Source organism: Phascolarctos cinereus, unplaced genomic scaffold (assembly GCF_003287225.1).
Source record: "Phascolarctos cinereus isolate Bilbo 61053 unplaced genomic scaffold, phaCin_HiC Scaffold_3;HRSCAF=262, whole genome shotgun sequence".
NCBI classification, from domain to species: Eukaryota; Metazoa; Chordata; class Mammalia; order Diprotodontia; family Phascolarctidae; genus Phascolarctos; species Phascolarctos cinereus.
Window position 1 is genome coordinate 25260491 of NW_027555736.1, and position 24356 is coordinate 25284846.

General features: G+C 40.9%; 1 protein-coding gene across 5 annotated transcripts in view; it reads left to right on the forward strand.

Moving 5' to 3' along the window:
• The window catches only part of REEP3 (receptor accessory protein 3), a 93184-nt gene that overhangs the window by 59770 nt on the left and 9058 nt on the right, over window positions 1-24356 (forward strand). For all 5 annotated transcript variants that reach the window (XM_020998168.2, XM_020998169.2, XM_020998170.2 and 2 more), the window contains 3 exons: window positions 204-324; window positions 1012-1125; window positions 23862-24009. In XM_020998168.2, the coding sequence (XP_020853827.1) occupies window positions 204-324; window positions 1012-1125; window positions 23862-24009 (383 nt within the window). The remainder of the gene's footprint in view (window positions 1-203; window positions 325-1011; window positions 1126-23861; window positions 24010-24356) is intronic.

The window sequence follows — 24356 nt, forward strand, 5'->3', positions numbered from 1 at the left end:
TACCACAAACACTGTTGGGACACTTTTTAACTGTTAAGGAAGAAGACTATTCAGTATACAGAAACTAAGGAAATGTTGTAAATAGACATTTTCTATGAATGGAATTAGATATTTCCTTTGGAGCTTTTCTTTAAAAAGTTCCCTTTTTGACACATGAAGATCTAACCTAAATATCTGATGGTTTTCTAACATTTCCTGGACAGGTTTCCCTTGTACTATGAGATGAAGATTGCTTTTGTCATTTGGCTGCTCTCTCCATACACCCGAGGGGCAAGTTTAATCTACAGGAAGTTCCTTCACCCACTACTTTCTTCAAAGGAAAAGGTAAGAGATGAGACAAATTTGCAAATGTCAGTTTTATCTTTTTAAAAAATTTTTTTATTAATGTATTTTTATTTATCAGTAATCACTTCCATAAGCTTTTGACTTTTATATTTTTCTCCCCTTCCGTCCTTACCTCCCTCCCCAAGAAGGTGCGCTATCTGATATAGGCTCTACATATACATTCCTATTAAACATATTTTCACATTAGTGATATTGTTAGGAAAAATTAGAACCAATAGGAGGAACCACAAGAAAGAGGAAACAATACAAAACAGAAGGAAAAAAATAGCAAATAGTGTGCTTCTATTTGCATTCAAAGTCCATAGTTCTTTCTTTGGATGTGGATAGCGTTTTCCATCACAAGGCCTCTGGAGATGTCTTAGATCTTTGCATTGCTCAGAAGGGCTAAGTCTATCAAAGTTAGTCATTGCAAAACGTGGCTGTTACTGTGTACAATGTTGTCCTAGTTCTGCTCACTTCACTCAGCATCAGTTCATATAAGTCTTTCCAGGTTTTTCCATCAGTTTTATGTTTTTGAAATGTTTAAATATGGCAAAACTTTTGAATGTGTTAGGAGAACAAAAATTGCTTATGTATACTTTACAATAATATTCTAAAAATTTAAGAAACTAAAGTGGTCATGGATACAATTTTGATACCTTTTGAATCCCTTTTTTTTTTTTAAAGGAGATCGATGATTATATTGTGCAAGCCAAAGAACGAGGCTACGAGACCATGGTTAACTTCGGTCGCCAAGGTTTAAACCTAGCAGCCACTGCTGCTGTGACTGCTGCCGTAAAGGTAATTGATAGTTTCCATGAGATGTTATATAATAATACCTTGAGGCAATAGGTAGAATGATTTAACAATTTTTCTTTAGTTATAAAGATTTTAAACTAAATTATAAACTTGATATCTGCTTATGGGATATTTGAAGGAACAGTTGTAAAACTTTAATTTTTTTGCCTTAGTTCTTAACTTACCCCATAATGGGTGCTAGTTTATTGAATTTAAAAATACTTTAAAATGGGATTTTCCTCATAACTTTTCCAAATTCCTTAACTCGTAAGTAGTTAGCCCCTGTCCCCTTTTGTAAAGATGACCATTCTTTCTTTCTCTGTCTTTGGCGTGGCTCTCTCTGGGTGTTAATATCTTGGTAGGATTTCTGGCTTACTTCTGCTGCTGTCCTCCAATCGATTTGAGGTAACTTCTCCTACTATTTTGTGCTTGAACATTGTGCAGTAGTAATGACAAATGGACATTTTAATGATTTACTAATGCTATACATTTGTTGTGCTTTTGCAAGTCACATTAATGCGATTAGTAAAATTTGCATCATAGGCTTGTTTGCATGTCATAAGTGTTAATGGGATTTTTTTTCAATGTCAAAGCACAGTCATTTCAGTGCTTATTAAATCATTACATTTAGTTTGTGATTACTAAACTGAATTGGGCCAAGTGGTACCTTAGCCAACAATTTTAGGCCTTTTCAGTACCCATTATGTAACTAGATCAATTGTCTTGTGACTAAAACAATAACAAAAATTGTAGGAATTTTTTTATTGTTAAGGGGCGATTTTATATAATGCTCAGGATAAACTGAGCCAATAAATGATGCCATTTTCACTTTTTAAGACTACCCTCAGTGACCCAGTTTTTCTTCCTCAGTGTTCCCTACTTCTAAGTATGCCTAGTAGAGTGAATACAATGTAAAGCAGATTCCTGGTTATCCTGCTGAATGAACTAGTATTCACTCATTCAGTGAGCACTGAATGAGCGCTGGCCATGTACAAGGCATTGCACAGCTCCAAGATAAGTATGGCACAGCCTCTGCCTTCAGTTTATAACCCAACAGTGAAAGTTAATCATTTCACTTGGGAGGCAATTTTTCCTTTGAAATTGATAGGATAAATTTATAAATGAAAGGATGAAAATAACTAAATTTTGTTAGAAAGGTATTTCAAGATTTTCCCTATCAGAAAAAGAGTACCTGTCTGGTAATTTCTGACTGTACAAGAATGTTTTCTTTATTCCACAATAGTTAGCACAGAGGTAAGCTTACTACTACCTTTCTTTTATTGGGAATTACACCAGGCTCCCATTTAATTTTTTTTTTTTTTGGTTAGGCAATGGGGTTAAGTGACTTGCCCAGGGTCACACAGCTAGTAAGTGTTATATGTCTGAGGCCGGATTTGAATTCAGGTCCTCCTGACTCCAGGGCTGGTGCTCTATCCACTGCGCCACTTAGCTGCCCCACCAGGCCCCCATTTACAGACAGTTGGCAGTAGTTTGATGACAGCAACATGAGCAGATTCCTGTGAATTTAGGGTTCAGATCAGCGTCGTAAGTATGATTGATGGAGGAAAATTCATGTAAGAAAAAGGCAGCAGTAATTAAGAAGTAGCAAATACTAGTAGGCTCTACTTGGTTGGAAGGTAAGTAAAGAGTAGAAGAAGGGAAAATGAACATTTAAAGGCCAGCCTGGGGAAAGCCATCAAGGCCAAGCAGGAAGGAAAGTGCTCAAGCAAGCAGTGTGCTAAGTTCTGGGAAGGTTTTTTAAATATTTTTCCCCTGAGAGCATTAATCTTTCCTCAAAAACAAATCATGAAAGAGCTTTTTTTTTCTTTGATAACAACTAAATTACATCATGGTGTGGTGGTTAGAGGGCCAACTTTAGAGTCAGTACAACTTGGGTTCAAATCCTACCTCTGACCCATAATGGCTCTGTGACCCTGAGCAAGTTACTTAATTTTTCAGTGTCTCAGTCGGTACTCTAAGATAAGACATTGTAGAGTGATTACCAACTGAGCTCTCCCCACACTAATGAAGTTTCTCAAAAACTGAATGGAAAATGTTATTAAAATGCTTTAGTTTTTTTATTTCTTTTTTTTAATTAATTTATTTTGAATTATCAACAATCACTTCCATAAGCTTTTGAGTTTTAAATTTTTCTCCCCCTCCCTTCCCAAGACGGTGCGCAATCTGATATACATATATTTTCACATTAGTGATGTTGTAGGTAAGAATTAGGACCAATAGGAGGAACCACCAGAAAGAGGAAGCAGAACACAACAGAAGAAAAAAATAGCAAATAGTATACTTTGATCTACATTCAAACTCTATAGTTCTTTCTTCTTTATGGATAACATTTTCTGTCACGAGGCCTTTGGAGATGTCTTACATCCTTATATTGCTGAGAAGGGTTAAGTTTATCAATATTAGTCAATCACACAACATGGCTGTTATTGTGTACAGCATTCTCCTGGCTCTGCTCACTTCACTCAGTATCAGACCATATAGTCTTTCCAGGTTTTTCTGAAGTCAGCCTGTTCATCCGTTCTTATAGCACAATAGTATTCCATTACATTCATATACCACAACTTGTTCAGCCGTCCCCCAATTGATGGACATCCTCTCAATTTCCAAATCTTTGCCTCCACAAAAAGAACTGCTATCAATATTTTTGTACATGTGGGTAAGATGCTTTAGTATTTGAGAACCACTTCACATGCTTTGTTGTATGACTGTGCTCTTGAAAAGGGTGGATGGTATTTTCTCATTTTTTTGGAGGTATAGTAATATTTTCAGGTCCCTAGGATACCAGTTTATATCTACCACCAAAAGAGGTAAATTGAGCTTTTTTTCTTAAAAGGAAGTTATAGAATTCTTTCCAGCTGGTAAGATCTGATCACCCTGGCTCCAACCTCCTTCTAGGAGCCGAGGGTGTTGCCCTCATATCAACTTCCCCTGTATCAGACATTTCATGCTTACATAAGTTGAATCTAAAGACCTGCTGTTTCATCACTGATCACTGTGATAAAATGCAAAACGAGGGTGAGTTCTTCCATGGTTTGATGTTTTTCCCCACAGTCGTTGTTGAAGGGTAGATCAGTAATGGTGCCCTCTGCCAGCATGCTCTCCTAATGCACAAAATGCAGGAGGCCTGTCTTTCAAAGCCTGAGTGAAGCCTACTGCCAATTCTGTAGGGAGGGAAAAGATGTTCCCTGGGATCAGAATTCCTTGGCATCTGAGGAGTCTGGGAACCCCCATAGCTGTCACGGTCATGGGGCGGAGCATCCCTTCAACATCAAAGAAATTTGCTCTCATTAGCTTGGCAGAGATGTGAGAGTCTGGAGGACCACCAGCCCTAGTTCTCCCACAGACAAAATGGCTTCCTTGATCTTTCTTCCCTTCCTTTGACTTGCCCAATTGAACAGTTGTTCCAGAGAGCTTCCTGAGAACTTTCACTCTTAGAGACTCTTGTTAATGGGAAAACAACAGCATATCTGTTGGCATCGATTTCTGTGGTGAGTTCATTTCCAATTTTGTGGAAAATGTTAAACTTCCTACTCTTTAAAAAATTGCTTTTTACAAAAATTCTTTAAGTAGACAAAACCATCAATATCAAGAATCTGTATAGGCAGATTTTAATTTTTTTTCTTACTTCATTATATACTTTGCTTAAGTATATTAAGCCAAAAATGACTTATGAAAATAAAAGAATTTTTGTGATGGGCAGCAACTTAGCATTAAATTAAATGTTTAAATCATTTAATTTTTAGTGAAGCATCCCTCTGTCTCTTCTAATGATATTCTAACTGTTCTCATCTGTCTGTTTAGAGCTGTATTAGCCCAAATCCCACTTTTAATCATACATCAGTCCTACTGGTAGGGTTATGTCAACCTCTATGTTGAGGATACACGCAACAATGAGGTCCTAGGTCCTTCTAAGAACAGACAAACAACTGGTGCTACTTTAATTCGTTATTATTTCCAACCATGATCCCTTTTGCCTTTTTGCACCATTTCTTAATGGTCTAGAAAAGAATGAGAGGCAGCATGAAGTACTGGATAAAGAGCTGCCCTTCAGAATTAGGAAAACCTGGGTTCAAGTCTTGCCTCTAACACATCTAGATATTTGATTGTGGGCCAGCCCTTTAACATCTCAGGGTCCTGGGCGCTTCTTGAAATTCTGGTGGTTGTCGGTTTGCCTCAGGGGAGGAGTTCCCACACCCAGCGGTCCTACACTGATGAGATCACTGGTGAGGGCCAGCCACAAACAGAAATCTGTTGTTCCCATTCCTGCTCTCTGGCAACTTGAGTCAGCTGTTACCTAAAAAGGATACGTTGGCTTTAATGACAATCCCGTCACGGAGGAAATAGCTCAGTTCATCAGATGCATCAAAACATCAGTGTAGGAACTGTGCAGACCCTACCCTGAGCAGATTGCAACCCCTTTCGAGCTCAGAAGGCGGAGTCTTTCAGGAGTGACTGAGCAGAAACAAGCGAGCTCCTGCTGGCTATTCAGGAGAGCCTCTTCTAAGCAAAGTAAGCCATGATGTGAGTTCACTTCTTCTGTGAAAGTGCCTTCGTCATGTTATTACATTAATGACTCCATGTTCTTCTCAGATGGTCAAAGTTATTGTACCCCAGTTTATCATTACATAACTTGGGGGTTCGGTGGCAGTCCTCAGCTGTCTTCCCAGCAAGATATATCCATATAAAATGGTCATCAGGCCATAATTGGTAGGGCTACCTTTCAGGTGAGTGCTCTGATTTAGTTTTTCATTTATTGTCTAACATTAATTATTAAGGTGAGCCTTTGTTAATGGTACTCATCTTTTCCACCCCAGGTCTTCAGTCTGCCTCTGCAGACTCCGACTCAGAAGCCCTGGGTGGTTGCTTGATCATTCCATTAAGCCCTAGGTAGGCTTTTATCACATCATTCAGAATCATTTTTCATGCCCCAAACAGAATTCATCATTCTTCTCCCCAAGCTTCCCTGTTTTTTGGCCAGGGCATCCCCATCCTCCCATAGCTCTGGTCACTTTTCGCTCCTCACTACATATAGCCAGTCAGTGGCCAAGCCTCGTCACTTGGACCTGTCCTTACCAGCTCAGCTCAGGCCTCATCCCCTCTCCCTCTTCCAGGCCAGTTTCCATTCAGTAAGTAACCAAAGTGGTTTTTCTGGAACCTGGGCCTGACCATATCACCCCTCTACTCACTGTTAACTCTCTATCACACTTCTCAGGTCAGCTCCACCACACCTTTCCAGCTCCCTTCCACCCACTCACTGGACCACCCATGTTGGGGCCTTCGGCCATTCCTCACATGTGACACTCTTCTGGGTCCACACTTGTCTGGCTGTCCTTTGGGACTGGAATACATTCCTCAGATTTCTCATTTTCCTTCAAAGCCCAGTTCTGCTTAAAGCCTTTCCTCCCCCCTCCAGCTGATAGAGCCTTCCCCCGTATTACCTTCATTTTAGAAATATTTTGCTCTGCCACTCGCTCATTGCCTGGGCAAGCTTTGCCAAGTAACCTCCCTCTGGGAAGCTCAGTTTCCTTTTCTGTAAAATAAAGAGGTTGAGCATACCAGTTTCTAAGGCCTCTTCCAGCTCTGAAGGTGTGCATACTCTACTGCTTGAGGATGCAGATGATTTTCACTTTTCTGACTTTCTCTTTCCACTTTCCTAGCCGTGTTTTTGTATTACTGTTATTGTTATAAATAAACTTTTCTATTTTAAGTCACTGGGGATCATGTAATCATTTAAGCCTTATTTTAAGTAGTCTCTCTCAGATTTTGGAATGCATACCAAAGCACTTCTCCACACTAGACAGGGCTCTGAATCCATGCACCCACTATTGAAGCTTAGAGCCTTTTCCCTTGCCTTGCCTGCCCCCAGCCTCCTCAGCTCACCCCTTTTTCCTCCTGTGCCACCGTTTTGAGCAGCTCTGGTGTTGCACTTGGTTCTCTTGCCACACAAAACACAGAACATTAGCATGATGGGCTTTATAGTTGTTCAGGGTTTTTGTAAAAAGAAACAATACTGTAGGGCAGCTACCCATACGTTAATTTTACACGTTCAAAAGCTTTTAGGCGCTTTATTTCAATTTCAAAATATTAATTCTAGATGATTCGAGAAGGAAAGATTGAAGAAGACTAAAATTCAGCCATCACAGTTGTGTTTTAGAACAGACAGAGATGCTCCCCTCCTCTCTTTCACTTTTAAACAGAATCTTTAACCCGTTAGTCTATGAGACCTCCGTCTCTCTGTGTGTCTTTCGTTGTGTTATCTCATAACCTGCTGCCCTGGTTTCTACAAAATGTTGCAGCTCTGATAGAACAACAAGAAAGGCGGGGGTGGGTGGGGGGAACCCAGCTTCAGTGCTGCTTGTGATTAGCTGGACCCCCTCCTTCCCTTGCCCTCCCCTACCCCACACCTGTACAGCTCTTCCATAGGGAGCCAGTGAGGCGGTATCAGTCAGTCCATATACAACCAGCTCATTGGAGCCTGGGGAGTCACACTGGCCGGTGAGGACTTTTTGAAGGCCTAATTCTTGATCTCCCAGTGTGTGCTTTGTCACGTGCGTCACCAATTAGAGTGTCCTATAAATAGGAGCCAAAAGAGGATAGGATAAATGGCTGACACCTGCTTTCCACTTTGCCATTATAAGTAGCTGGAAAAAAAATCATTGAGCTCAGGAAACTGAAAGCTTACTTTAACCTCCTAGCTTCATTTTTCTGTCCTTGAATCATCAAGCATATCTTCAAGGCAGTATGCCAAAGTGGGCAGGTTGCTGGACTTTGGAGTCACAGAGACCTGAGTTCAAATCCCACTGCCAGTTGCTGTCTGAGGCCCCAACAACTTTGAACACTTGGCCAAATGACAGCTGGGTTACTGTCTGCCTAGGCAGAGGAAGTACCCACACTGACAAAATCCACAGATCCTTAATGTACTGACATGTACATTAATGGAACAACATGAAACAGGGAGAAGCTTGTTTTCAATCAGAAGTAATTTTTTTCCTTAACGGGATGAAATCACAGATGCAGAGAAATGTTCCAGAAACTCCCTCCATCAACTGGTCTGTGACTTAAGAGTCTTAAAGAGTTAGCTGGGGCATAGAAAGTTCCAGGGATCTGCCTGCCCATGGCCACTTAACCGACCTTGAGAGGATAATGCCTATAGCACAAACATGTGGTATGGTGAAGGCATTTGGAAAATTTATATTAAAGTGCATTTCCTATACTTTATATTCTATGACCAAACACTGTGGACTTTGTATAAAATAAATATGGTCTTGTATAAAATAAAAGCAAAGCTCCTACCAGCATTCCTCATACAATAGACTGGGAAAGATTCATGTGTCAAAGACAGGACTTGGGGCCTGGCTCTTTGTCACACCAGGGTTGATCTCATATCCTGCACACAGTGCTGCCTGTCATGATTTTAAATTATAATAATAAGATGTCAAGGCTTAAAAGTAACTACTAAAATTTAGGTACTGCATTATCCTTCTTTTATGAATGAGGACACTGGAATTCAGATGTAAAATTACTTTCCCAGGGTCACATAGAATGAGGATTTGAACCCAGACCTCTTGAATCCCAAACCAGCATTCTTACCATTATATCATGCTGTTTCTCCTGACCCCCCCCAAAAAAAATACACACACACATATACATATATGTATATGTATATATTGACTAACAGAAAAAAAAGTAAAAGTATGTCTTAACTTCTGGATTTCTCCTTCATCACCTTTTTTTGTTTTATTTTGTAAAATACCCATAGATCATAGTGGGTATATCATAGATAACAAATACCATCAGTGAACCCTATATAGAAGTACAGTCCATATATTTCTAATTTATAATAGATTTTATTAATTCCCCCATATGTTTATGACATAGGAATGTTTGCATTCTGTCAATTTAGTTTTCCTAGATTTTAGCAACTCATATCATATCTTTCATGTTGTTTTTGTGATTCTCTCTGGACTAGACAACAGAGCTGAGATGGCCAGTTGCCCAAACATAGGGAGTAGACGTTAATGGGTTGGTGTTCTGTGCCTGGCCTGTGTCTGAGCTGCTCAGCACTTTGATCAATGACGTGGCTAAAGACATGAGTGGCGTTTGTGTCAGATCTTCAGGAGATATTCCAAGACATTGGGTGACAGTCAGGATTCATAAACATTCTGGCCAGCAAGCGTATTGAACTGTGTCTACTTTGATGGAGTGGATCAAGGTAAACGTAAAGGGCACATCCTACCGTTGAGGGCAGATAGCAACGTGACAAGGTGCAGGAGTCAGGACAAGACAAAAGGACTGAGATTCTTCATGGCATATAGGTGTAATAGGAGGTAGCCAAATGATACGGCCCCCAAAAAACTAGTGTAAGCACTAATGCTAGAGCCATAGGACCTGTGTCTGAGTTATTTCTCTGACATTACCTATGTAGGTGTCAGAGAAATACTTTCCACTACCAAGCCAGCTCAATTTCTAACTCGCACTAATTTTCCACCTCTGCCTCAATTGCATCTTCACTGTGGCCGCCCTCATGGCTTCCTGTGATTGGTGAGTTCCTTCTGGCTACCTGCGGTGCGCCTTCCTAACCCAGCTTAGCTCCAGCTCTAGACTGCTTGTCCACCTGGACCCTTCAGCTCCACATAATGCCTCTTTTTGCCCTATGATGTGTAAGCTCCTCAAGACAGGGATTAGCTTTTTGCTTGAATTTGTATTCCCAGTGCTTGACACGGTACCTGGCACACAGTAACTACTTACTAAATTCAGTAACTTCAGACAAGATGTTTTAACCTCTCTGTGACTCAGTTTCTTCATTTGTAAATTGAGAGAGTTTCACTAGATGACTCCTAAGGTCCCTTGCAGATCTAGGTCTGTGAACCTGTTAATAACCAGGCCTTGGGAGGTGATACACCTGTTGTGCTTGGCACTGGTGAAATTACTTTAGAAGTTGTATTTAGTTCAGGGTAGCACACGTTAGAAATGGCATTAATAGGCTTGAGAGCAATGGGGGGCCTTGATGTCACAAGATGATGTCCTGGAAAGATTGGATGAAGCCCCTGGGGATGTTTATCACAGAAAAGAGACGGGTGACACATGGTCCCTGGCCTACAGTATCTGAAGGACTGGTGCTTGGAAGGGGGTTGAGACTTGTGCTTTGCTCCTAGGGCAGAACTAGGAGCTCTTGGTACTGAGTAGATGTCGTAAAAAGGCACAAAGTGAGGAGGGATTTCTTGACCAGCACAGCTATCCAGGTGTGAGATGGGCTGCTTCAGCAAGTCGTGGGCCCCTCTTCACCAGAGCTCATCCAACAAAGACTGGATGATACTTGTTGGAGGGCCCTCTTGTTGGCATAAACGTTGGCCTAGGTGGGCCTCCCAAGGCCTGATGGGATACTGGAAGACCAGCTGCCTCAGGGTGTTTTCACTCTCTCTTTGCCTTACTCTTGCCCTTTCCTCCACCCCAGGTGACCCAGAATCTGTCAGGACTGCTTAATTATTCTGTAGTGCTTCGTGAGGTAAGAGTCACCACCTTTGTTCATTCTGGTGAGATGAGGAACAGCAGCCCTTAGCATCTGCAGCTCCATTTTGGGCCTTTGCCACCTGCCCTGCTGCTGAACTTTCTTGGATGTCTGCTCTCCCTCACTTAGAGTGTGAGCTCCTAAAGAACAAGGACTACCTCCCTTTTTCTCTGTAGATTCCCATGCTTTCTACCATTCTTGGCACATATTAAGTGCTTAATAAATACTTTTTCATTCATTCATCAGAGGCATGGTACATCAGAGTCCGTATCATTTATTTTCAGCATAGGAACATGGACATTTAGGAGAGTCATTCTTTAGTTCTTTTGCCTGAGGCAGTATTAGAGGTACTGAATGCATTGAAATAGATTTATTTTTCCATCAATGGGTTTTCCAGTAAGTAGCATAGAAGAAACATTTACAGTATTTACATCTTTTAAGTTGTACTCTGCCTAATTTGGATTTGCCAAGATTGCCTTCTTATCTCTTTATAGATGTCAAAAGAAAGTCTTTGTCTTGGAAGCTTCATGGAATTGAGGTGGTTGAAGCAAGTTGAGTAACATGAAGCTAAGTTAGAAAAGCAAGTCCAGTTCAAGGAGAAAACCACTAGTAAACAATGCCTAGAATTAAAAATTAAATGGAATTAACTTTAAATTTTTAGCGTGGACATTTTACTCTAATACACTTGACCTGCTTTGGGCCGAAATGGTTGGGTTTTTGTCTGTCTTCTAAAGATTAGTGACTGACACCCCTGAGTAGTCTTTTCTATAGGTGCCACCTGAGCATGTTAAAAATGAAAATAAGACTCTAATCAAGACATTTATTACACTGTAAAGCAATTTTCTGAAAATGCTGCTCAGTTCTATGAGCTCATTACCAGGCATCTGTTCACAAGGTCAGTGTGCAAGTTTATTTTAGCTGAGTCAAGCAGAAAGAAGAAGGACCTTCAAGGATTTTGCTGAGGATGCTCAGCATCCCATCCTTTTTTGTAGAAGAAATACTGGTAGCTTTAACACCAGATGAACAGCAGTCCTGCTGGATTTCACTCCCAAGAGATAAAAACACCAATAATTCTACTGGATAGCTCATTGAATTCTCCATGCCTGACCTGCCAAGTGAATATTTTAACCAAAAATTATGAAGTGAAACATCACAGAAAATGTAGTTTACAGACAGTGTATTTATAACCTGATTGTCTTCAAGTTGTTATGTGAGCAATGCAAATATCCTCACATTCTGCCATTATTTCAGTGGCAGTCCTCCTGTGTAGGGTCTTGGGGAATAGTCATCTGCGTCCTGTCATCTAATACACTGGGTGTACTTGCCTAGGAATATAGAAATGAGATTTCATCCTAGCATTGTGTTGTTTTGACTATGATGATCTACTGCTGTGACCTGTCGTCATGGAAACAGCACTGGATTAGGAGGGAGTAAAGCAAGCTGGGCTCTGCCATTAATAATGACTCACGATCTCAGGCAAGGCACTGGCCTCTCTGAGTTTTTTCCCCCTTATCTGTAAAATGGACAGAGCTTGAGCCAGATGATCTCTAAGTTTTTTTCAGCTCTAAAATTTGTTAAAATGTGGTAAAAAAAAATTGCTAAATACTAGTATCTTCAATTTTGTTCTTGAGACGAGCAAAATATATGTATGCACTTGGAAAAGCAATTCCCTCAAAAACTTAATAAATGGGCAATCTGGCCTGGTCTGAAATTAATTAGTCCCCTCTACAATATCCCTAAGTGGTCATCCAGCCTTAGCTTGAAGATCTCCAGGAAACAGGAGCCAGCTGCCACCTTGAGGTCCAGGTCCCCTTTTGGAGTACTGTCATCGTTAGGTCCCATTGATGTCTCCTTGTCATAATCCTTGTTTCTATTTCTACTTGCTCCAGATCAGCCACATAAAAGGATTACATAGGACATCCTTTAAAATATTTGAATGTAGCCATCATGTTCCCTCCTCACCCCCAAGTTTCATTGTTTTTCTCTAGGCTAAGTATCCCCAGTTCCAGTGACCTGGCTTGCCTGGCTAGGATCCCTGGCTATTCTGCTACCCCAGCTGTCAAAACCTTTATGCCCGTCAGTGCTAAAATTTGGCACCTAGAGCTCAGCAAAGGCCTCAGTGTGGTCAGATCAAAGACTCCATTGGCTTTTGGGAGAGCTACATCACACGTTAGTAACTCATATGAATATGCAATCCCCTGAAAAAACTTAGGCCTTTTTCAGATAAACTGTTTGCTAGCCATGTTTCTCCCATCCTGGAAGTCTCTTGGCCAGTTGAGGTTTTTGAACCCCATTATAGGTTATGTTTGTCTCTTTTAACTTTCATCTTATTGGATTCAGGCCATTTTTTTCTGCCCACTGACATCTTTTTGGTTCCTGATCAGCACATTATCTCTCCTTTCCAACTTCTCCCTATACCTATAGACATCAAACACTTAATGAAAAATTTGAGGAGGAGAAATTGTAAAATTGCATTGTACCTCTATATAGAGTCCACATATTCTAACCAACAAGTACACTAAAGTTCTACTCTCGTATAGTATTTTAGAGTATTTTGGGTGGTAACTTCTAAATTGGCCTACTGTCAAAAACATCAAAGGTTTTGAGTCAAGAAAACAATCTTTCATGTAAGGGAATTAGTCATGTATGGAGAGAGAGAGAATCTTTCTCTTTCACAAAGGGTGGGCCCTATAATGAGGTACTTCCCTAGGCACAGTCTGCCTCAGAGTTCATAACTGTAAATGAGATCTGATGGAGTAGCCCTTTCCTCCCCCTCCCCACCACCTCCATCCTCACCGGAAGTATCATAAATCATTTATTTCCTTTTTTGTGTGTGTATAGTTTTCGCTAATTAAATCTTTCTTGGGGACCTCATCAACTCAAGACTGGTTCAGTTATCTCTAAGCCTATATTTCTCAAACCTACGTATCTAACTGGGACTTAATTCTTGCCTTCCAATTTTACATCACCAACTGTATACTGGACATCTTCACTTTGAGGTCGTTAATACATCTCAAGTTCAATCTATCCAAAAGAGAACTCATTATCTTTTAAAAAACAAAACAAAATCAAAAGCCTTCCCTTCTTACTGTTCCTCTTTCTGTTGAGGGCACCACTCTTGTTGTGGTCACATAGGTTTGAAACCTGGAAATTATCCTTGATTCTTCATTCTTCCTCATCTCCCATATCCAATCTGATGCCCAGTTTTAGTAATGAATGCTATTCTCTAGGACTGTAGCATTTTTCTTAAAAGGGAGAAGTAATTAAGTTCCTACCCCTTTAGCTACCCACATTTAACAGCAAATATCTGTATCAATGAGTTGTGTGTGGTAAATCAGCATCCATGCAAGGAAAGGAGAGAGTCCATCTACAAAATGTATTTAAACAAATGAGTTCTATTTAATGGTATCCTTTAAAGCCAAATGAGGCCTCAGAAGAGGTGAAGGATGGGGCAAGAGTGCTCCATTTTGTATCACAAAATGGGCCTCCATTTGCTAGTTGGGTGAACACCTGCAATATTAGGTCAACTGGGGCAACGACAACGTGGTTTCCTGAATTTCTAACTTCCCCCTTTTATACCAGAAAGATCCCATATCTGGCCAGGGTCAGCGATGTTTTACCAGTTTTCCTTGATTTCCAAGTTTCCTAGGGTGGTGATTTGTGGATAAGGTGAGATATTGCCTATTATAATTGTTAACAGATCTTTCAGAATCCCAGTTGGTTAAGGGGAAGAGATAGGATCACACCATGGCTGCCTTCATCAATGTGCTTATATAGCCTTGGCTAGTGTCTGCAAAATACCAATCTGTAAGTTTTCCAGAGCCTCAGAACTTGCTTCTCCATACAGGTGGCCAATACCTGAAGAGGGGCTTCAAAGCAAAGCAAAGAGCTAATATACCATTTGTTCATGACCTGAATTTCTGAATTCTCTCTCTTTTTTTTTTTGCTTTATTTTTAAAAAATAATATTTTATTTTTCCCCAATTACGTGTAAAAATGATTTTTAACATTTTTAAGGCTTTTGAAGTCCAAATTCTATCCCTCCCTTCCTCCCCTCCCCCTTCCCTGAAACTGTAAGTAATCTGATATAGGTTATGTATGTGCAGTCGTGCAAAATAGTTGCATATTAGTCATTTTGTGCAAGAAAACCCACACCAAAAAAGAAAGGAAGAAAGGAAAGAAATAAACAAAAAGAAAGTGAAAAATGGTATGCTTTGATCTGTGTTCATATGACATCAGTTCTTTCTCTGGCATTGGATGGCATTTTCCATCATGAGTCCTTTGGGATTGTCTTAGATCATTGTATCGCTGAGAATAGCTAAGTCACTCCCAGTTCTTCATCATAAATATTGCTGTTACCGTGTACGATGTTCTCCTGGTTCTGCTCGTTTCACTTTGTATCAGTTTCACGTAAGTGTTTCTAGGTTTTTCTGAAATCTTCCTGCATGTCATTTCTCATAGCACAATAATGTTCTGTTGCAATCATATAGCACAATTTGGCCATTCCACAATTGATAGTTATACCCTCAAATTCCAATTCTTAGCCGCCACAGAAAGAGCTGCAAAAAATATTTTTGTACAAATAGGGTCTTGTTTTAAAAATCTCTCTGGGATACAGACCTAGTAGTGGTATTGCTGGATCGAAGGGCGTGCATGGTTTTATAAACCCATGGTTTTGTAGTATAAGTATGATGAGTTTGAGGTGTTACCTCAAAGTTGTTTTAATTTGCATTTCTCTAATCAGTACTGATTTAGAACTTTTTTTTCATATGGCTGTAGAGAGCTTTGATTTCTATTTCTGAAAACTGCCTGTTCATATCTTTTGACCATTTATCAACTGAGGAATTACTTGTATTCTTATAAATTTAACTCAGTTCTCCATATATTTGAGAAATGAGGCCTTTATCAGAGATTTTTACTGTAAAAAATTTTCCCCCCGTTTTCAGCTTTCCTTCTGATTTTGATTGCATTGGTTTTATTTGTGCAAAAAACTTAATTTTATATAATCACAGTTATCCAGCTGACATTTCATAATGCTTTCTATATCTTGTTTGATCCTGAATTCTTCCCTTATCCATAAATCTGACAGGTAAATTATTCCATGCTCCCCTAGTTTTCTAGTGGTTTCACCCTTTATGTCTGAATCAGGTACCCATTTTGATTCTTATCGGAATTAACTCAACCTCCTCTAAACCAGTCTCTAAACTCTAGAGCATATTATAGGTGCAGTTAGCAGGTTAATATTTACTCAAACTCTGGTTAGCACCTTATAAAGCAGTTTCTTGCATTTATGAGCTAGGCCAACAAGCAATTACCAGGGGCTAGAATGGGCCCCAGCACCTTTGAGGAATAATACCACTACACAGCATCTTTTGCGTCTGTCGCCTTCTCTTTCACTCAGTCCACCTAATCTAGGCTTTTATCACCTCTTGCCTAGTTTGTGGCAGTAGCCACCTCATTGATTACCCTGTTTCCACTTCCTCTCCTGTGTAGTCCATATTCTGTGCAGCTGTCAAAATAATCTTCCTCAGTGACAGGTCAAACTCTAGCAAACCCCTGCTCAGGACCTCTAGAATGAAATAAAACATCCTTAAAGCCCTTCAGGGTCTGGGGCTGGCTTTCCTTTCTAGACTTATTTCTTCTTCTCCTCCTCAGCCCTGAGGCCTCCTAGCTGTGACCCCTCCACAAGGTTCTGTCTTCCACCTCAGTGCCTTTACATAGTCTATCCCCCCCAGCCCTCAAATGTTCTTCTCCTCTGCCTCTTGACATGCCTTTTTCAGGTGTCACTTCCTACTCTAGGCTTTCCCAGATCCACTCCTTTCCCCTCCAGGGTGCTAGTTCTCACTTTCTTCTAACAAATCACTTTATGCTTTGTATTTGTTTATCTCTGTGTAGCGGTATGCCTCTTATCTCTTGCCTTTCTTCTCTTCCCCTTCAGTAGAAGGTAAATTCCTCTAAGGCAAGGAATTATTATCTTTGTATCACTAGCCTAGCTTACAGTAATGCATAGAGTAAACCAGGGGTAGGGAACCTGTGGCCTTCTAGGTCCTCCCACGTGGTCTTTTGACTGAGTCCAAGGTTTACAAAATAAATCCTTTTATTAAGGAGATTTGTTGTGTGAAGTTTGGATTCAAAGGGCTGCACCTGAGGACCTAGAGGGCTGCGTGTGGAATTGAGGCTGTGGGTTTCCCCACCCCTAGAGTAAACTTAGGGAATTGAATGTGGATAAGGAAATGAATACTTGCTGTACCCACCTGCCTACCCTGTTGGGTACCCAAAAGTCCACCCGACCTCTAGGACTTGGTGGTCTGCTTAGGAAACATCCTCTGGGGTGGCAGCAATTCAAAATGGTCTCCTAGGACCCATCCCTATTTGAATCTGCTATCCTGAAAACAGTACCAACACCTGAAATTCATGGGGGTGTACCAGAGGTAGTGTTCCTGACAATTCTGATTAATTCTCTCGTGTATCTCACCTCTGGCCATCCCATTGTGACCATACACTGAAATGTTCCAAGTATTGTTTGCAAAGATGGCGAAGTTGAATTCGATTAGTCATTGCCCGGACTGCCAGTTTTGCTTCATTATATCTGTACCAGATTTCTTCAGTTCTCTTTCAGTAAAGATCATCGAGATCGTACATTCTGTCTTTTGCTCGCCTCATTTATAATTCAGTCCCATTTAGGTAATATAGCTCTAGCCCTGTAGGGAGTAATAGCTAAAAAGCTAGAATGTGGTACTTAGGAATTGCTTCATAGGGGTATGTTCTCTGGTCTTTCTGATAATTGGCCAGGACTGCTGTTTCCATGGTGATTTCTCATCCAGACTGAAAAACCACTTCCTTCATTTTTTTTGTCCTTTTATTTCCATTTTTTTTACCCTTTCAGATTAATGTAACATCCACTAAATAAAAAATATGGAGGAGTAATGTATTATTTAAACTAAAACTCATAACCTTATTTATTTTCTGGGAATAGAGGAAGATGTTTGATTTGATTTGATTTGATTTAATTTAATGTTGATCAAGGATTAGCTGCAGGAACTAGAAACAAAAAATACTGCATCAGAATTGCTGGTACTGAAAGAATCCCTTTCTTCTTATCACAAAGCCTCACCCCAGCCCCCATCCTATATATTTCTTTTTATTAATTCTGAAACTTTTGTGCATTAAAAACAAGTTTTTATGTTTTTGTTTTTGTTTTAGGAAGACAAGTCCTTATCACCTTTGGAGGTGTTTTACTATACAGTTCTTGTAAATTCCTCAGTTAATAACCTACTGATTCCCTCTTTATCATACCATCTTTTGACTGGCCCACAAGATATATAACTGAAGTGCTGACTATTCTTGATGATATGGGTAAGGGAAAAGGAGGATTGATCTTTGAGTGGAAGGCAGCAGGATGTATGTAGTGCAGTGAAGTCAAACTCAAATAAAAACAGGACCCTGCAGGCCGAATATTGACTTAGAAAACCACAAATTAGCATTATATCATGTTGTATTTTTATTTTTTAAACATTTCCAATTACTTTTTTTTTGAGGGGGGGGCTAGGCAGTGGGGTTAAGTGACTTGCCCAGGGTCACACAGCTAATAAGTGTCAAGTGTCTGAGGCCAGATTTGAACTCAGGTCCTCCTGACTTCAGGGCCAGTGCTCTATCCACTGTGCCACCTAGCTGCCCCTCCAATTACATTTTAATCTGGTTGGGGCCACACTCAGAAGTTTTGCCTGTAAATTTGACACTTGTGGTGTGATGGATAGACAGCCTGCTTCACAGCTAGCCAGACCTGGGTGGTATCCTGTTCTGACATACCCTGGGTATGTGTGACCTTGGCAAGTCCCTGAACCTCTAAGACTAAGATGCAGAAAAGGTGCCTACCCACATGTTTAGGGAGCTTCCTCAGGAAAGATTCGCCATGCCAGTGAAATTAAAGATTCATTACCTAGAGGGAAATAACAGATGCTTGGGGAAGAGAGCCTCAGATCTCATTAGCCAAGAAATACTACCAAGAAAATATCCCTCACTACTGAACAGAGCATATCTACTTTCCCATCTATGTGAAAATCATTACCAGAATGATCTATTCCTACTTCAAGGGCATCCTTGAGGAAGATATCAGAAGGAAGTGACAGCCTTTCAAAAATTGCATTCTGTAGCACATCACATGTTGGCAGTCACACAGTTGACTAAAAAGTACGGAGAAAGCAAAATCCTGCTCTGGTCATTGTCTGAACATGAAAACCCATCTGGCCTGGCTCCTCCATCAGTCTTTCCTGTCCAGCTGGCTGCCATCTCCTCTAATCACAGGATGATCTCCTTACTTGCCATCTCTTACCTCCATCCCTTCTCTTTGTTCACATCAAAATTCCCTAAGTCCAGGGCATCATTTATTAGGTTTGAAGTTGTTTTGCGGGGACAGCTAGGTGGCACAATGGATAGAGCACTGGCTCTGAAGTCAGGAGGACCTGAGTTCAAATCCAGCCTCAGACCAAACACTTGATTCTTACTAGCTGTGTGACCCTGGGTAAGTCACTTAACCCCAATTGCGAAAGAAAGAGAGAGAGAGAGAAAGTTTTGCACTAAAATCACTTAATTGTTTCCCCTGAGTCCATTCTTTCCAATCCGTCTTCTTCACCGTTCCTAACTGTTCTTTATAAAATACATGTTTGATCCTGCCATTCACTTGCCCAAGAAGCTTCACTGGCTTTCCTGTGCCCCTATGAAAAAACACAAACTTCAAGGTTTTGTGTTTAAAGTTCTTTAAAGTCTGTCTCCAGCCTATCTTTCCAGAAGGCATATATATTCCCATCTCTTCTTTGTGCACTCTAGGTGCAAGGCATACTGGCCTACTGTTCCCCAAAAGGGCCATACCTCCTTTGTCCCCTTTGCTTCTACAGGCACGATGTAAGAACATTGCAGGCATTAATGGTCCTCACATCTGCCTTTTGGAAGGCCTTCCGCTTCATTCCCGCTTCTTTCAAGGCTCAGATCAAGGGCTACTCCTTTATCGGTCCTTTTCGGATTCCCCAGCCTCCATCCACTTGGTATTCATTTTGAATAAATCCTTCTCTATGAACATATTGTCTTCCTCTCGAGGCCACATGTGGCCTTCTAGAAGGTCCTTGGGTGCAACCTTTTGACTGAATCCAAGTTTTACAGAACAAATCCTTTTATTAAGGGGACTTGTCCTGTGAAGTTTAGATTCAGTCAAAGGGCTGCACTTAAGGACCTAGAGGGCCACATGTGGCCTTGAGGCTGCAGGTTGCCCACCCCTGCCCTGGTAGATGCAGGCTTCTCAGTAGCGAGGATTGAGGATCATCTCACTTTTGTATTTGTATCTCACATGTAGAGTGAAGTCACATAGTAGGCGCTTTAATGCTTGCTTCTTGACTGATTATAGTCTTAATTAAAGATTCTCTTCCAATAAGATGTATTCCATGTTTATATCAACTATGCAAGGTAATTTAAGAAATAGATCTTTTGTTCAACATTTAATTGCAGTCTGTGCATCGGAGGCTAATGCTTATTACCAAAAGTGTCTGCCGTGGGTATGAAAGACAGCCAACGTGGGAGTCCAAAATGAAGGAGAATGTTCTTTAAATGCCAAGGTATTCCAGATGCTCTTTTTTGACTCCAAGGCTAGAGTTCTATCCACTGTGCCACTTAGCTGCCCCTCCAGATGCTCTTTTTTGCGAATGACATTGTGTGGCTTCCGTTATGCCCCAGAACAATGCAGATTCTCTCAAATGAACTCAGTAAACACTCAAAAGTTTGGCCTGTTTACTCAGGAAAAAAGAAGTTTGTTCTTCATATATTATTACATGTACTTAGATGAATAGCCCATAGAGTGGATCCATTAGGAACTATATCTTAAACCATAATTGCAGCTGGACCGAAATTGGACAGGGCAAAAAAGGCAGATGGGGCTGCTTTTGGAACACAAGATGATATTTTTAATGGCCCCTAACTTCTTCCTAAAGCAAAGGCTCATCTTAGCATCAGTAGTCTTCCAATAGTGTTGTATGTCTGCAAATTATGGAATCCCACAGCCTCTCAGAGACTAAAATTGCAGGTCAACCAGAGGATAGTGGAAAGGTACATTTGTAAGCATGAGGAAGGGGCCACACGTTACCAGCAAAACATCACACAGGAAAAAGCATCAGAGAGATGTGTGAGAAAAGGTTTGGTGAGACTGGTCATGGAGCAAGAACAAGAGATAATTGGTAGTCAGCCCATGTGCTCCTTTGGCATCCTTACAATCTCAAGAGATCGGATGACCACCAGCACGTTAAGTCATTCCCCCATTTACCCACTCATGTGTGGAGGAATTATGGGAGGACATGGATAAGATTCACATTAGCTAAAAAGATGGCATTGAGCTGCAGGGCACATGTCAAGGCTTAGGCAAATTCTGTGCTGGAAGAAAGGTCAGTTCCCCCTGGGAACTGAGGAAGCAGGGTCTGAACTGCTAGGAACGAGTATAAGTTGAAGAGCCAAACCAAATTGGTACTAAGGTATGAGAAATGCTGCAATCTAAAGAGCCGGTAGACTGGTTGCCAGAGGGATTTAAGGCATAAAAAATTTTTTTAAAAAACCTTTAGGGAGCCGACTGTATAACTCAGTCTAATTGCCTTGTCTGTCTGATTAGGGCTGCGTCCCTCGGCTGTGCCTGAGGCTAGTGTGTTGTTATCATGGGGCAGTGTTGCTGTCTCATCTGTTTCAATTGAGGGGTCACCTGGGTAGTTCAGGCTTGTGTTGAATACAGAGGAAAGTTAAGCCCAGCAAGACATTTGCAGATGGAAAAATAAAATAACAGTAGAAGGTAACATAACATTTAAGTGCCATGCACATACATGTCTACATACACATACATATACTACATATGTATGTGTATGTGTTTATCTCTGTAGGAGTTAAGAAGGAGGTTAACATATGTAAAAATAGTTGTCTAGGAAGGCTTTGTAGGAGTAAGAAACTAAAGGGTGACGGATTTGGAGTCTTGGGATAGGCATCTATGCATTTTCTTCGTCAAGTCCCCTCTTGCCCCAGCCCCTCCAGTGATGTTTGAGCTCAGGCTCAAGGGACAAAAAAAAATTTAATAAGGTCTAAGCTTCAGTCTTTCTAATTAATTTATTTGTAAAAGCCTGTGGGAATGGGGAAACAAGTCATAAAAGGGGAAACCTGAAACTCTTCAAAAGTAAATGGGCATAACCAGAAAAAAAAATCCTCAGAAAAACAGGTATAAAGTAAAAACTGCACATAGGCTCTGTGTTTCCTTTAGTTGCAGCAATGGATGGCAGGCCCAGACAGCTTTTTCTCTCTCAGCTTGATCTTCTCTAATATTTCTGGAACTAGAATGCTCATTATTAGCCAATGGGCCAACTTTTCAGCGTCTTGCATTCTGTAGGCTGTCTCTTCCTTAATGTAGAAAGGTTTGGCAACTGGTCATATAACAAAATAAAGGGATAATCAGTGGTCAGCCGGCATCCTTGCTGGATGAGCAGTGAGCAGAGGATGACCTCTAGCATATCAGGTAGACTGCCTGGTGAATGACTTTTGGGGCTTGTACATGGGCAAAGTTTACATTGAATAAGAAGGTAGGAATGGGAGGCCAGCCTCCTGCCAGGGATTAGGCAAACTCCTAAGGGCAGGATTTAATTTTTTTAAAACTCATCTAATCAGAGGGCACTTAGGAAAACCCTCACTGGGCATATTGTCCATGTGTTAGTTACTATTCAGGGCAAATTAGGTGGGCTCTGCCCTTAAGTGGCTTAAAACCAATAGGGTGCAGGTATTCCTGAATTTAGAAGAAATGAATCCCCCTGTCACCCACCTTCTACTTTTCATTATTGGCAGCTGGATAGATACTGTTTGTGGATGTATCTAGAAAGAAGAGCGTAAATGACTGCATGAGAGGAAAGCTATGTGGTACTGGAGGGATCAGAGAACTCTGCCCATGCAGGGTGATGACGCAGGCAGGCCCAGGTGTGATTGGGGAGCCCTGATATTTCAGGAGACCGAGCCATGTGCTTGAGCTGTCTGTCAGTCAGCAGCCTTCTGTTAGGGCACAAGGTTTCTTTGAAATGTATCCATCCCAGGAGCCTAAGGCAGTTACACATGTGTGTTTAATCCCTAACTAGTACCTCATAAAGATGAATCTGCAAAAATAAAGTCTAAAAATTTCTGGTAATATGTAAAAGCTGGTCTAAGTCAGAATTCTTTTTCTGAAAAATGAAGGCATGAATGTGCGCGGGCAGGGGTAGTAGGGGGAGGGATGGGAGTTGAAGGAGCTCCTTGTCCTCCATTTCACCCTGTTTTATTAGCACAGTTCCTCTTTACGGCCCAGAAAATATGGCAGCCAGACAAAGCTAGAGTATATGGTTCCCATGGTAATGACTCCTAGTTCCTGATGCCATATACCACCTGGTGTTCCAGCCTGAACAGCTGCAAAGGATCTTATTATACAGCAAGGAAAATAATACACATGTTCGGGAACAGAGCACTTATGCTCACCTGAGCCTGTGGGTCTGTTATGCACTTTGAGTTGCTATGTTGCTAGGTGTTTCAAGACAAAATGTAGTACGTACAACAAATTTCTTGTTGATTATTAATGCAAAAATATTTAGAAATATTTTAAACCCAGCAATTACGAGGAATGAGTCATGCACTTATTTTCTGAATTTTGAAAAGGTCTTCGTCTGGAGATGATTTCTGTGAAGAGACCTTTATAGCATGGGTACAAATGGAAGTGTGCCCTGGAAAGGTCACGAGTGCCATCTCTCCCAGAGTGCTTAGATGAAATGCCTTAATGCCAAAGCGGACAGCACTAGATGTGCCTGGTTGCTTAACAAAATTAGTTATTTTAGTTCACTCTCATTTTGCCTTACATCCTCACGTTGTTTTCCCTTCAGCCCATGTCCATGATGAGTGGCTGCTCAGAGATCTCTAGTCTAGCAGCCAGCCAGTGTCTTTGTTTATATTTTTAAAAACAAATAACTTTTTACAGGATGCGAACTCATTAAGCACAAGAAAAATGCTACTTTTAAGGGGAAAAGCAAAACTATGAATGCTTCTTTTGTTGCATGCCATTAGGATTGTGCCTTAAAGCATTTTAAGGGTTTTTTTCCCTCTTCTAAAATTAAATGTTGAACTCATTCAGTACTGTTAACAAATACCCCCTTTTGTGAGTCCTGCCATGGTTTTTTGCCCTGTAGAGTCAAGGAGCGATCACTGAACGTTTAAGAAGTTTCAGCATGCACGATTTAACAGCCATTCAAGGAGATGAACCTGTGGGACAGGGGCCCTATCAGCCTGCCCCTGAAACAAAAAAGAAAACCAAAACCACTTCCGGTGAATCCACAGGTATGTGTTTGGCCAATTAGCAGCCACTGCCATCATTTGAGAGTGTGGATTCTCATTCAAGCCTGTTAGTGACACAGTGCGGTTGGGGATCAGGGTTAAGGGCATAAGCCTGAAATATGCAATGTCTTCAGCCAGATTTGTTTGTATAAATGTGTCTTATATTCTTAACGTTTGTCTGGGGCTCTTAAAATTCCAAGTTTTAACTTTTCCTTGTTCTTTCTGTACCTTTTCCCCAAGTAAGATTTGTTAGCTGGTTTGACTTGGAGAGGAGATAAAGCAAAGTCACTCTCAGGGTCCGAATCACCTCCTTAAAGCCTGTGCCTCTGGCAGCAGCCTCTCCTCCTGTC